This window comes from Octopus sinensis, linkage group LG10 (assembly GCF_006345805.1).
Source record: "Octopus sinensis linkage group LG10, ASM634580v1, whole genome shotgun sequence".
NCBI classification, from domain to species: Eukaryota; Metazoa; Mollusca; class Cephalopoda; order Octopoda; family Octopodidae; genus Octopus; species Octopus sinensis.
The window spans coordinates 22,097,076-22,112,985 of record NC_043006.1 but is presented as its reverse complement, the minus strand read 5'-3'; the positions used below and the strand labels follow the sequence as shown (position 1 = coordinate 22,112,985).

Below are 15,910 nucleotides of genomic sequence, written 5' to 3'. Positions count from 1 at the left end.
TCACATTGTTTTAGCCTTCTAATGACACCACCCCACTGGCTAGGTGAGCAGGCCAACAGAAGAAAGAGTGAGAGAAAGTTGTGGCGAAAGAGTACAACAGGGATCGCCACCACCCCCTGCCGGAGTCTCGTGGAGCTTTTAGGTGTTTTCGCTCAATAAACACTCACAACGCCCGGTCTGGGAATCGAAACACGATCCTGCGACCGCGAGTCCGCTGCCCTAAGCACTGGGCCATTGCGCCTCCACCTATCTATCTATCTATCTATCGATCTATCTATCTATCTATCTATATATATATATATATATAGTTAATCCAAACATGAAAACACAAAGAGAAAACATAACAACATGAGGACGTGGAACAAGTATAGTATTATTGGACGCTCAGGAAAGAAGGACAGAGGGTTTAACGTTTCGAGCAGAGCTTTTCGTCAGAAACATAGGAAAAGGAAAGCTCCAAAGAAGGGAAGACAGAGGGAAAAAATCGCCAACAGTACACACGCGGTCACAATTTGAAAGGAACTCAACTGCTTTGCTTCTGTGAGGCCCAACATATATATATATATTTATATGTATATATATATATGTATATATATATAATCAGACTGGAGTCTGGTGCAGCCTTCCAGTGTGCCAGCCCATTTAAACTGTCCAACCTATGCCAGCATGGACAACGGACATTAATTGATGATGATAATGATACATAAATATATATATATATATATATCATCATCCTGAACATCATCATCAACATTTTAACGTTTGTTTTCCATGCTGATATAGGTGGGATGGCTTGAAAGGAACTGGTGACGCTAGGGACAGCACCAGGTTCCATTGTCTGTTTTGGCTTGGTTTCTATGGCTGGACGCCCTTCCTAATGCCAACCACTTTACTGAGTGTGGACTGGGTACTTTTTACATGGCACCTCAGTTTTAGGATCTTAATTCTGTTGTGATGGGCAGATCTTCTCAAGTAAAGCAATGTGCCACATATCTTGGTTCTCTGTCATTTCCTTCATAAGGTTATGCATACATTTGATTGGCATTCTGCAGTTTACATCTACTAAATTCACTTGCAAGGTATTAGTTGACCCAGGCTCTAAACCATGTGGTTTTGTAGCAAGATTATTGGCCACACAACCATGCATTAGTTTTTAATATATCACTTTATAAGGTGCTGAGCTGGCAGTATCATTAGCAAATGCTTAATGGCATTTCATCCCTCTTTACATTCTTGGTTCAAATGCTGCTGGGTTTGATTTTGCCTTTCGTCCTGTCAGGGTTGATAAAATACCAGTTGGACACTGACATCAATTTAATCAATTTACCCCCTCCTCCTAAATTGCTGGTTTTGTGCCAAAATTTGAAACCAATTTCATTTTATATAAAATGCATGGATTTAAATAGTCTAAAAAAATAATCTTTAATACATTATGCGCAGGACTGGCTGTGTGGTAAGTAGCTTGTTTACCAACCACGTGGTTCTGGGTTCAGTCCCACTGCATGGCACCTTGGGCAAGTGTCTTCTACTATAGCCTCGGGCCGACCAAAGCCCTGTGAGTGGATTTGGTAGACAGAAACTGAAAGAAGCCCGTCGTATATATATTTATATATATGTGTGTGCGTGTATGTTTGTGTGTCTGTGTTTGGCCCCTAGCATTGCTTGACAACCGATGCTGGTGTGTTTATGTCTCCGTTACTTAGCGGTTCGGCAAAAGATACCGATAGAATAAGTACTGGGCTTACAAAAGAATAAGTTCCGGGGTCGAGTTGCTCAACTAAAGGCAGTGCTCCAGCATGGTCGCAGTCAAATGACTGAAACAAGTAAAAGAGTAAAGAGTAAGAGTATTGCATTTTTCTGAAATAAAAGCAGAGAGGAAAAAAATTGCTGCCAAATACCATACATTGTATGTATCCTAATCTTGGTTTTGGTAAAAAAAAACCTGTGTATTATACATGAATTTTACAATAAGTAAAAAAGAATATTTGTATAGAGCGTTCTGGCTTTTGAAATGATTTTTAATACCATTAAAATTTACTTTTAGACTGAGTTGACACTGAATTCTGAAGAATTAAGACCATCCCTTGCAGAGTATCATTCAAATAAACGGATGCAATCAACTTTGGATAGGCTTCAGAGCTCGGTAAGTTTAAAATATATTTCCAAAAAATGAGATCAAGTTTTTATTCCTTCAAATTTATGGAATATTTTGATGTGGTTGTGTCTATTGCTCTATTAACAATTACTTTGAAAGAAATCTAGCAAAAATTATAAAAAAAAAAATACAAATAAAATATTTTTGTAATCTTTTTTTTCAGTGGGAATGTTGTGGCTTTGACTCTTTCCATGATTATGAAGTCAATGCTTATTTCAAATGCGATGCTAGTGGAGAAGAATCTTGTGGTGTACCACCATCGTGCTGTATCAGTTCTCCGGTCAGTAAAACCAAAATTTTTCATTCCAAATAATGTTGGATTTTCTTTAAAGAAACCATTTTAATGTATTGCGCATTTAATATAAATTGTTTTACTGGCTGACATAAGACAGGCAGATTGATTTGTCTGGTGGTATATTATTAATTATTTTTTTAGTTAACTAAATTATTGGTATCAACTCATTTAATTAATATTTCATAACTAGATTATTCCAGGTCAGTAATATAATGCATTAAGACTCACATCTTCATCTATAGTTTTTGGCTTTTGTTCATTTTTTTTTTCTTCTTTTTTTTTTCATGTTAACATGGGTCAAACAAGCATTTCTCGACCATTTTCTTTTTTTACCTATGGCTCCCTTTGATGGACCCTCCTTGTCATTCGATGTCTGAAAAAACATATTACGTTTTTATAATTAAATAGTATTAGGAATTGTATTAAAAAATTGTTAAAATATTTTGTGGCGCAGGAGTGGCTGTGTGGTAAGTAGCCTGCTTACCAACCACATGGTCCCGGTTTCAGTCCCACTGCGTGGCATCATGGGCAAGTGTCTTCTACTATAGCCTCAAGCCGACCAAAGCCTTGTGAGTGGATTTGGTAAACAGAAACTGAAAGAAGCCCGTCGTATATATGTTATATATATATGTGTATGTATATGTGTGTGTATGTTTGTGTGTCTGTGTTTGTCCGACCAACACCGCTTGACAACCGATGCTGGTGTGTTTACGTCCCCGTAACTTAGCGGTTCGGTAAAAGTGACCGATAGAATAAGTACTAGGCTTACAAAGAATAAGTCCTGGGGTTGATTTGATTGACTAAAGGCGTGCTCCAGCATGGTCGCAGTCAAATGACTGAAACAAGTAAAAGAGTAAAGAGTAAGAGTATTGCATTTTTCTGAAATAAAAGCAGAGAGGAAAAAATTGCTGCCAAATACCATACATTGTATGTATCCTAATCTTGGTTTTGGTAAAAAAAAACCTGTGTATTATACATGAATTTTACAATAAGTAAAAAAGAATATTTGTATAGAGCGTTCTGGCTTTTGAAATGATTTTTAATACCATTAAAATTTACTTTTAGACTGAGTTGACACTGAATTCTGAAGAATTAAGACCATCCCTTGCAGAGTATCATTCAAATAAACGGATGCAATCAACTTTGGATAGGCTTCAGAGCTCGGTAAGTTTAAAATATATTTCCAAAAAATGAGATCAAGTTTTTATTCCTTCAAATTTATGGAATATTTTGATGTGGTTGTGTCTATTGCTCTATTAACAATTACTTTGAAAGAAATCTAGCAAAAATTATAAAAAAAAAAATACAAATAAAATATTTTTGTAATCTTTTTTTTCAGTGGGAATGTTGTGGCTTTGACTCTTTCCATGATTATGAAGTCAATGCTTATTTCAAATGCGATGCTAGTGGAGAAGAATCTTGTGGTGTACCACCATCGTGCTGTATCAGTTCTCCGGTCAGTAAAACCAAAATTTTTCATTCCAAATAATGTTGGATTTTCTTTAAAGAAACCATTTTAATGTATTGCGCATTTAATATAAATTGTTTTACTGGCTGACATAAGACAGGCAGATTGATTTGTCTGGTGGTATATTATTAATTATTTTTTTAGTTAACTAAATTATTGGTATCAACTCATTTAATTAATATTTCATAACTAGATTATTCCAGGTCAGTAATATAATGCATTAAGACTCACATCTTCATCTATAGTTTTTGGCTTTTGTTCATTTTATTTTTCTTCTTTTTTTTTTCATGTTAACATGGGTCAAACAAGCATTTCTCGACCATTTTCTTTTTTTACCTATGGCTCCCTTTGATGGACCCTCCTTGTCATTCGATGTCTGAAAAAACATATTACGTTTTTATAATTAAATAGTATTAGGAATTGTATTAAAGAATTGTTAAAATATTTTGTGGCGCAGGAGTGGCTGTGTGGTAAGTAGCCTGCTTACCAACCACATGGTCCCGGGTTCAGTCCCACTGCGTGGCATCTTGGGCAAGTGTCTTCTACTATAGCCTCAAGCCGACCAAAGCCTTGTGAGTGGATTTGGTAGACAGAAACTGAAAGAAGCCCGTCGTATATATGTTATATATATATGTGTATGTATATGTGTGTGTATGTTTGTGTGTCTGTGTTTGTCCGACCAACACCGCTTGACAACCGATGCTGGTGTGTTTACGTCCCCGTAACTTAGCGGTTCGGTAAAAGTGACCGATAGAATAAGTACTAGGCTTACAAAGAATAAGTCCTGGGGTTGATTTGATTGACTAAAGGCGGTGCTCCAGCATGGCCGCAGTCAAATGACTGAAACAAGTAAAAGAGTATAGGAGTATGACCAATTTCCTGCTGAAAAATTTTAACAACAAAATTTTATATGGATCCTGGTCAAGAACGCCCTGGGCTAAACAATTACATTTTATTGAGACATCATTTACAGCTGGGTGCCTTTCATTTCATTAACTGCTGCCTGCTTTTCAAGTTAGAAGTTTTTCACTCCACTTGTTATTTATTTGTTGACAGGGCATGTCAAAAAGCATCACCACTATTTGCTCAGTGCTTTTTCAAAGGAAGCACCGAATGTAAATGTTCACATATGCATGCACACACATGCATACGTGTGTGCCTGCGTGCACCTACACACACACATGTAGGCACTGTACATTTTCCATCTACCAGATTCATTCACAAGGCAGTGGTTGTCTCAAGGTAGAAGACACTTGCCCCAGGCAAGGTGCTGTACAGTGAGACTGAACCCAAAACCATATGGTTGAGATGCAAACTTCTTAACCATAGAGCCATGCCTACCTTTTGTATCTAACATATATGAAAGGTATAGCTTACAAAACCTTATCTATAAACTAAATATTCTGATAAAATACTCAGATAATTTTTTTTGACTTAGTGTGTGGAGCAACGTTTCTGGCCTCTTTCAGAGCCTCTGATATTGTTCGAGAGTAGTTATGTTCAAATGTGGTACTTGGTCCCTAAGCACTAAAGGCATCCTTAGCAGCCAAGTCTTCATCCCCATCATCATCATCAACATTTAACATCCATGTTCCGTGCTGGCATGGAGTGGATAGCTTGACTGGCAAGGCCAGGGAGCACACCGGGTTCCTTAGCCTTTTGGCTTGGTTTCAACAGCTGAATGCTCTTTCTAATGCCAGCCACTTTACTGAGTATCCTGGGTGCTTTTTATGTTGCATCTTGGTTTTAGGATATCACTTTTTTCGTGGGTGGATCTTCTTGAGTACGGCAATGCGCCACATGTCTCAGTTCTCTGTCATCTCCTTCATAAGGCTCAGGTGAAAGATTAAGTTGCTTGTGGATCTCATAATTATTGTGGTTGAAGTTAGGTAATACAATTAATATGATTATATGACATGTTGAGGCTCACAGCTAAAAGCCTCCATCTATATGCAAATGAATTGAGAAAGTAGGTGGGCATCAAAGACACTGGCAAATGTAGAATGAAAGCTAAACTGTTTATAGACTGTATACTAACTTGTTGATATAATATGAATGGACAATACTTACTGGATAAATGGCTGACCTGGGAAAACCATGGGAAGAAGCAGTATGTCACATGCACTGTCTTATACCTTTTTGTTACCATATTTCTATTGAATTACACAGCCAATTTTTTCAATTAATTTTGAAAAGAACGAATAATTTAATGATATAACTTTAATGATATAACCCGGCAGGACAAGTGAGACCATAACCCATGGCCTCTACCTGGGATGTAGCCAGTCCACTTATGCATACCTTTCCTTTTTGGGACACAAAACTCTACTTGTGAAGACCTGTTGAGGCAAGTGAGAATCAGAATCGAAATTGAAATCGATCAACATCAATGGAAATTGTAGCTGTGATACCAGTGCCAGTGGCATGTAAAAAACACCATCCGATCATGGCCAATGCCAGCCTCGCCTGGACCCCATGCCAGTGGCATGTAAAAAGCTCCATCCAATCGTGTCCATTGCCAGCCTCGCCTGGCCTCCGTGCCGGTGGCATGTAAGAAGCACCATCCGACCATGACCGTTTGCCAGCCCCATCTGGCACCTGTGCCGGTGGCACGTAAAAAGTACCCACTACATTCACGGAGTGGTTGGCGTTAGGAAGGGCATCCAGCCATAGAAACATTGCCAGATCAGACTGGGCCTGGTGCAGCCTTCTTGTTTCCCAGACCCCAGTTGAACCATCCAACCCATGCTAGCATGGAAAGCGGACGCTAAACGATGATGATGATGATGATGATGAACTTCGTTGTTATTAAACTGGTGTTTGGAAGATAATGTAACATTAAATTCTGGTGGAATATTTTAATTTAGATTACATTAAAACAAGAAATTTGTATGATAATATCAGGGATGGTCTCATTTGCGTTGGTATCAAAAAGGTTAAATGATGCAGGATGAATACCAAGACACACAAAGAAATGCTGCCTTGAAAATCTGTCCAACTTTTTGCCAGCCTAGAAAAACGTTAAAACTATAATAATGTTGATGATGATGATAATCATGTCCATTATTTCATAAATGTGATACAATATGACATGATATCTAAATGCATGTATATATCTCTAAATATGTTTGTATTTCTTATTGTTCTTTTCCAGGGAGACTTCCCTCGTTACTCTTGTGGCTATAATGTCCGACGTAACCTGGTATGTAATTTTTATAAACTTTACCTTTGTCAAAAGTTGTTGTTTTTTTTTAATGACTCACAAATATTTTTTTCCCTTTTTTTTTTTTGCTTTCAACTAAAGACATTTCTCTATCACATGTTTTAAAATACTCTTATTTAATAAAAATCCCATAATATAGCTTATTCGGATGCTATTAATAAGAACAAATTTTCTCTTCTCAAAATATAGTAAATAAGAAGGTCGACGGATCTTTTCCTTTTGAACGGCAGATGTCAACACAATTTCTAGTTAACTAAACACTTTTAAACTTCGTATACTGGTAGAATGTGTTTTTATAAAACATCATTTTCTCTTGGTTTTATTGAGAAAATTCTATAGTTTGTAAGATATTTCGTCTGAAAATCCGAGCATTTCAGCAATTTTAACCAATCAATTACCTCCATTCAACTAAAATCATTTGCTGCGTCTAAAACTGAGACAACATCCTGTAACTAACACTAAACCTCCCCCCTAACCCTAACCCTAAATTTTTTTTCTTAATTGTTAAATTAATTTAATTCCATTGCTTTAGTTTTTTTTACACGCGTAACAATTAAATTAATTTAACAATTAAGAAAAAAAATTTAGGGTTAGGGGGGAGGTTTAGGGTTAGTTACAGGATGTTGTCTCAGTTTTAGACGCAGCAAATGGTTTTAGCTCAAAAGAGAGCATAGGAATGGTTAAAATTCGAAAAATTAAACTACGTTAAACAAACAAATTACAATTTTCTCAAGAAAGCCAAGAGAAAGAAATGTTTTATTTTGACACATTCTACCAGTATACGAAGTTTTAAAGTGTTTAGTTAACTAGAAATTGTCTGCCGTTCAAAAGGAAAAGATCCAGAATTAGTGGTTTCTTCCTTCATTGAATATTTCGATGTTTTTCTTCTAATGTTTTTCTTGCCATTTTGTCTGCTAGACTGTGGAGACGAACAAGATTATCCATACTGATGGCTGTACTTCATTGTTACGAAGACTGTTGGTTCTACGACTGGATATTGTCGGAATGGCTGGACTTGGAAGTGCAATACCTCAGGTGAGTTTCTGCATGATTTATCTAATTGTTCAGAAATATTGGCGGCGAGCTGGCAGAAACGTTAGCACGTCGGGCGAAATGCGTAGCCATATTTCGTCTGCCGTTACGTTCAGAGTTCAAATTCCACCGAGGTCGACTTTGCCTTTCATCCTTTCGGGGTCGATTAAATAAGTACCAGTAACGCACTGGGGTCGATATAATCGACTTAATCCATTTGTCTGTCCTTGTTTGTCCCCTCTGTGTTTAGCCCCTTATGGGTAGTAAAGAAATAGATTTATCTAATTGTTCAGAAATATTAAATTTCTAAATATCTCATAGAGATATGTACGGTGGTGGGGCGATAGAATGGTTGTATACTGTCAATCTAACGTGACAGTAGGGGATTACACTACCTTTGTTTAGCCCTAGAAAGCATCGACACTTCCTGATGGCTTCGACACATTTTTTTTTCCTGTGTCCTTATATATTTACCTCTTCCTAAATATATAAGGACACAGGAAAAAAAATGTGTCAAAGCCATCAGGAAGCATCGATGCTTCCTAGGGCTAAACAGCGGTGGTGTAATCCCCTACTGTCACGTTAAATTGACAGTATACAACCATTCTATCTAATTGTTATTTCATAACAAGTATTATTATGGAAATTTTCCTAGCATTAGCCTTGTCTCTTCAGTGTCAGCCACACATTGTGTGCATGTGTGTGTGTGTGTGTGTGTGTGTGCACATTCAAAACAAGCGCATGAATAATGTACATTTGGCCTTCTGGTGCTGTTTCTGAATTAACAGCCACAAACATATTACGCCACAGCCAAAAATCCCGTGAGTCAAAAAACCTCTCATTGTAGTGCTTGATGCATTTCTAATTCATTGCATAAACAGTGAAATTATTGGTTCATCCATTTCTCGTTTTGTGCTTAATAATAATAATAATAATAATAATAATTGTGTACAGTGCTCAGGTGCACTACAACTCATCTAAAGTGTATATATAATCAGGTGAAGTTTCGGCGGATTTCGGAAAGCATGAGGGCCTTAAAAGATGCAGTGTCATGGCAGTCAACAACTGACGCAGGCAGTTTATTCCATGCTTCAGCAACTCTGAGCGTGAAAAAATGTTTCCGAAAGTCATGGGAGCTGTATTGTTTTCTGACTTTGTAGGCATGTCCACGTGTGTTAGCACATGGAGATCAAAAAGGTGTTCAGTGTTGTTGTTGGTGAGGTGGTTGATAACTTTGTGGGTGTTTACCAAGTCCGTCGCCAAACGCCGGAGCTTCAGTGAATCCATGCCCAGGGAAACAAGGCGCTCAGAATATGGTAGGTGTCTGATGGAGGGTATGCGTTTGGTTGCACGTCTCTGGACAGATTCCAGGAGGTCAATGTTCTGTGCAAGATAGGGGTTCCAAACTGATGATGCGAATTCCAAGTGTGGTCGTACCATAGCTGTATACAGTTTTAAATAGATGGCTGGAGAGCGGCTAACAAAAGACCGCTGAGTGATGCCAAGACACCCTCGGCCTCCTGACAATCTTAGAGATATGCTTTGACCAACGCAGATCACTGCTGACAGTGATGCCTAGGTCACGCTCGCAAGAGGATTTCTTGATATCAGTGTTGTGGAGGGAGTATGTGAACGCAGGGTTTTTTCTCCCAAAATGCATGGTGGTACACTTGTCCACAGCCAGTTTCAGTTGCCAGTCTGTGATCCATGTGTATGCATATGCATGCACGTGTGTGTTAGTGTGTGTGTGTGTTTCTGTGGCACTGTTGTGGCGGCATTGCAGACTATTTCTCATTCAGTGGAATTTAGAGATTGATTTTTATTCTTTCCTGGAACAATGAACTCCCCTTTAGTCAATTTACTCCCCTTGGTAAATTATGAATAACATAGTTGCATTCTGTTCTACTTCTCTCTCTCTCTCTCTCTCTGTATATATATGTGATCACGTGACCGACCAGACCATCAGATGTTGTTACACATCGCTGGTCACAATGCGTTCGCATTGTTTTAGCCTTCGAATGACGCCACCCCGCTGGCTAAGCAAGCAGGCCAACAGAAGAAAGAGTGGGAGAAAGAGTTGTGAAAGAGTACAGCAGGGATCACCACCCCTTGCTGGAGTGTCGTGGAGCTTTTAGGTGTTTTTACTCAATAAACACTCACAACGCCTGGTCTGGGAATCAAAACCACGATCCTACGACCACGAGCCCGCTGCCCTAACCACTGGGCCATTGCGCCTCCACGTATATATATGTATATATAAAAAATAAGATTTTTAAATACAAAATGGGACAAGAATGCAAAACATCCAGAAGACGATACAAAAAACACGGACGGGTCATTCGAAGCCTTTAATCTTCAGTCAAGAACCGGATCATCCTCGCAATTTCGGCTGATTAATATTGAGATTGCTCCAATCTGGCCAGCCCCAAGGAAAAACTAAGCTAAGAGCATTAGATTCCTTGGAAAAAAGCTTCAAATGTATACGAAGCAAGGACGGAAAAACGGATGATGTTACACGAATATAAATACAAAAATTATATATATATATATACACACACGCAAAATATATAATAATATAAATATAATTATAATAAGGGCACTAATGAGTAGTGCCACATGCTAGAAACAGATGCCAAATGGCTCTAACAACTACATTATTTACCTCATTAGCATGGGTTGAAAGTGAGGGAAGTGAAGAAAGATTTTTAAAAAAAAGGGGTTTAACCACAGATCGATTTCTAGTTTAGAGCTGTAAATATCTTTACCATCATCAGTACAGCATAACATTGTACATAATTATAAGTTAATATACATACCCATACGAATAACACATATCAACAAGTGTATATACAAGTGTTCACATTTATATACAAGCTAAATCTAATTCATTCACTTCAACTACATGTATATATGATCAAAAATAATACCGAAGTGAATATATTATTCGGAATAATTTATACTTATATATAATCAAGGATAAAATCTTTGTAAGATTTTATCAAGTAGCTACTCATTAGCGCCCTTATTATAATTATATATTTTGTGTTAATTATATAGGCGCAGGAGTGGCTGTGTGGTAAGTAGCTTGTTGTAAACACATAAATGTGAAACAAGGTGGAAAAAAGAGTACTCAAATACCAGTGGTAGAGTAATATGCTTTATTTTAAGCAGCAGAAAATTCAACAAAATCTGTTGAATTTTGTTGAATTTTCTGCTGCTTAAAATAAAGTATATATATATATATAATATATATATATATATGTATGTGTTTGTGTGTCTGTGTTTGTACCCCTAGCATTGCTTGACAACCAATGCTGGTGTGTTTAAATAGACCGATAGAATAAGTACTGGGCTTACAAAGAATAAGTCCCGGGGTCGAGTTGCTCAATTAAAGGCGGTGCTCCAGCATGGCCGCAGTCAAAGGACTGAAACAAGTAAAAGAGTAAAGAGTAATTGTTACTTGTATGGTTTTATCCCATGCTGGTCCTCATACCTTTCATTTTTGGCTTGGTTTCTACAGCTGTGTGCCCTTCTTACTACCAACCACTTTATAAAGTGTACTGGGTGCCTTTTACCATGGCACAGCCTCTAGAGCAGTTGTCAGGTCCTCAACAAAACAAGACTGTATTTAAAAAATCCTTGCTTTAATTATTAAAAAAATGTGTTGCAAACTATGTAATCATTGTAATTGGTTGTAACTATATAATGAGATAATGCATTATAAACTATTTAGTTATTGTAGTTAATTACAAACTATGAAATTATTAGTGCTAGTTTTAAGGCATATCATTTCCATCTCCCAGATGCAAACTCACTTCCACTCTCTAGTCCTTCAAACTTACGATAAATCCTCGAGTATAGTTCACCCTTGAGTATAATACGCAGGGAATTTTTAGGGGGCTGTACCTCTGAAAAACCTAAACCTTGTGTATAATACGCACCCCTTCTCTAACTTGAGTCAAGGAGGTCTATATAACGTCCATGGTTTGTAAAAATGTATACGGCAACGGCCTTTATTATTATTGTATATATAACATAATGCAAACGTGTAGCTTTTTTGTGCATTTTGTTTGCAGAAAATAAAGAGATAACAGTAATAATGTTTAATAAATGTTGCTTACTGCTAGTTATTGATGATTCTTTTATGACTTCATTGCTTTCAGGCTTAGCTTAAGGTATTTTTGTACCTGACATCACAAAATGCATCTGAATAAACATTGCCGAACAGCAAATAGAGACTCGGACATTGCTTAGAAAATATTTTTCATTTTTAACTTAGTATATAGTACGCACTAGGGATTTTGACCTTTATGTGGATTATACTTGAGGATTTACGGTATATCGGTCTGGTGCAACAAGTTATACAAACCCACTTGTTAGCAAGATGCAGCATTTGTACAGAGTTAATTTCTCCTAGTCCTCTACTTGGCCAGCTCTTGTTAAACAACCCATGCTAGCATGAAAGGCGGACGTTAAAAGATGATGATGATGAACAGCTAAAGAACGGAAGACCCTCATCATTAGCTCTAGGTCCATTGGGGTATCTATAAGTGACATTCTCCCAGAAGTAATTACATGAAATGCTAATTAACCTACAACTGACTCCTCGACAAGTGCTGCTACTTCAGGTCAAAGTAGACCTGGGAACAAAAGTGGCTAAGGGGTGGTTCCACATTCCTCAAAACCCCAGGACTCCATTACCGTCCTACTACTGAATGCAATCATACCCCATGACAATTATATAATGTGCTGTAAACTATATAATTAATGTGGATCGCTGTAAACAGTGTAGTTGTTGTAATCGGTTTTATGCCTAAATTTTAATTTAATAAATTCATATGATAAGCAAACTTTAATTTATTCAGATATGAAGAGTTAAAGGAAACTGAAAGGTTAACAAAAAAAGCATAGTAATGCTTTGTATACAATTCTAAGTCAAGGGCCATAACTCTTGCTAGCACAAGCTGTCGGCTGTTAATAAGAGGAAATTCAATGAGCTTGTGCAATTTATCATTTGACAAATAAGTATTTCATTGGTATGCAATCCTGCATTCAAGGACCCCTACACAAATACAAACACTTTATTGCTGCTCCCAATTACTTTTTTTTTTTTTTTTCAAAAGAGTAATCAGAAAAGGGAGACGAGGTCACAACAGCACTGGAGAAGTATTTTTTGTTATGGGCGAGTGAATTCTGGAAGATAGGTGGAAGAGTGTTGTAGAAAATGGAGAGTATATTTTAGATTAAAAAAGAACTTTGTTTATTTTAATTTTGGAAAATAAATGAAGTATCAAAAATCGCATTATTTATGGGATGACCCAATATATATATATAATTAAGAATTTCACAGTCCCTTGATTTGGGGTGCTGTCCCACTGTGCAGCTCCTTAGATATGTCTCCTACAATAGCCCCAGCCAGCTTGACTAGTGTCTTGAGTTAATTTGGTTGATGGAAACTGTACAAAGCCTGTTGTATACGTCTGTGTGGCTGTGTGTGTGTGTTTACATTTGTATTTCCCTGAATTACAAGTGGTAACGTTTTTGTTACTTCCCCTGAAAACAAATTGTCTGCTGGCTCTGCACTAGCAAATACTTGTAAGATAAGAGACCCCTTACTTGAACAACAAGTATGGGTAAGCAACAGAAAGAATCTCCAACTGTAAAAAAAAGAAAGCCTCAATAATATATTCTTCTAATCTGTGGTAACATGGAAAACAGATATAAAAGCAAATGAATGAATAGACATGTGTGTGTGTGTGTATCTGTGTACCATCTTCATCAGGTAGGTGCCTTCCCTGTGTACAAGACTTTCCAGTTTCCTTGATGCTGGGTTGCATGCATGCATGCAATCAGCCAGGATCTTGTTTCTGTTCCATTCTTTGATGTAATTTGTCCATAAACGTTGTTGATGGCCTCTTGCTCTCTTCCCCTTCACTCTTTCTGTCAGGATGGTCTTAGGCTATGACAGTGCTGCACGTGACCAAAATATGCTAGCTTTGTGAACTGGATTCTCAAGAGTCATGTCCGCAAAGCTATCATTTTATATAGTTAATCCAAACAAGAAAGCACAAAAAAACACAACAACGTGAGGATGTGGAACAAATATAGTATTATTGGACGCTCAGGAAAGAAGGAGGGTTTAACGTTTCGAGTGGAGCTCTTCGTCGGAAACATAGGAGAATGAAAGATTCAGAGAAGGGAAGACAGAGAAAAAAAAAATCGCCAACGGTACACACGAGGTCACATATAGTTCAAATTTACAGAAAACAAGGTGAGGGAACAACAAACAGGTATATTAGTGTGACGCTTGGGAAGAATGGAAAAGTCATTGACATTTCAAACCTATGTTTTTCAACAGAAAAGATTCAGAAGAAAAGAATGGGGAGAGAATGAAAAAAAAAACTGACACTTTACAGACAAGGAAGTAAATTTAGAATGCAGTATAGTTGTGAAAACAGCAGAGAAAGATTGGGTGTTTACCTTTAGAAGACAGAAGATAATGTAAGCGGCTACATTATTAAGTGTTCTCATACATCATCATCATCGTTTAACATCGGTTTTCCATGCTAGCATGGATTGGACGGTTCGACCGGGGTCTGGGAAGCCAGGAGGCTGCACCAGGCTCCAGTCTGATCTGGCAGTGTTTCTACAGCTGGATGCCCTTCCTAACGCCAACCGCTCTGTGAGTGTAGTGGGTGCTTTTTATGTGCCGCCGGCACAGGTGCCAGGGGAGGCTGGCAACGGCCACGATCGGTCGGTGCTTTTTACATGCCACCGGCACAGAAGCCAGTCAATGTGGCACTGGCATCGACCATGTTCGGACGGTGCTTTTTATGTTCCACCGGCACATACATATATAGAACAAAACCTACAAATCTGCACCTATACATACCCCCACATACAAAAATACTCTGTTGATGTTGGAATGCCAATGAAGGAGCCTTGGATCTAGAATAGAAATTGGCTCTTTCTCTTTTGGTAAGAAATCTTGAAATAAACTGAATAATGACAGACAGGCATACATACATATCAAGAGAAGAGACAGAATGACAGACAAACTGATAGGCAGAGAAAGATTCTTTGTAAGCTCCTACTCTTTTGCTATAATTTTCTAAAGCATAATTTTGAAAGCAATTGCAAGACTAATTACTTCTGTTCATTAGTTTAGATCAGTCACCAATGTTCATCTTATATTATTTCTATTTCCAGATCATCGGATTTTTACTGGGGTATTACTTTATCCGGCGGGTTGAAGAATACCGAACATGGTATTGTGTTGGTGTAATCGGCTCCTCAAGTTCTGCTAATTCTTAAGATCACCCCCACCTAAAGCTATCTGTGCTGGCCATTAACCATGCTCCTTGTCAGGCAATCTCACAAAGCCCACCACTTCTGTGTTGTCTGTATGTCATAATCAACTGAAGACCAGCACAGAAAGAAACATGTTTTTTTAATTTGCGGGCTGGATGTAAAAAGGATACGGTGATGGATCGACAAAACATGTCAGATGGAAAAAAAAATAAAACTTCTTTTTTTTTTCTTCAAAATGTTTATTTGTGGCTAAATTTGATGTGTGTGTCGTGTGTGTATACATATGTATATGTGAATAAATATATGTACACATATATATATATATACATACATACATACATATATATATATATATATATATATATATGTATATGTATATATATATGTCTGTGTGTATATATACGTATATATATTTGTATATATATA

At 37.5% G+C, this 15,910-nt stretch overlaps 1 protein-coding gene across 1 annotated transcript in view; it reads left to right on the top strand.

Moving 5' to 3' along the window:
* The window catches only part of LOC115216583 (tetraspanin-15), a 128,760-nt gene extending 113,045 nt beyond the window's left edge, over window positions 1-15,715 (top strand). Inside the window, exons 4-8 of the mRNA XM_036506342.1 lie at window positions 2,045-2,143; window positions 2,319-2,435; window positions 7,073-7,120; window positions 8,060-8,176; window positions 15,383-15,715. Of these exons, the coding sequence (XP_036362235.1) occupies window positions 2,045-2,143; window positions 2,319-2,435; window positions 7,073-7,120; window positions 8,060-8,176; window positions 15,383-15,487 (486 nt within the window). The 3' untranslated portion in view covers window positions 15,488-15,715. The remainder of the gene's footprint in view (window positions 1-2,044; window positions 2,144-2,318; window positions 2,436-7,072; window positions 7,121-8,059; window positions 8,177-15,382) is intronic.
* The last annotated feature ends 195 nt before the right edge of the window (window positions 15,716-15,910 follow it).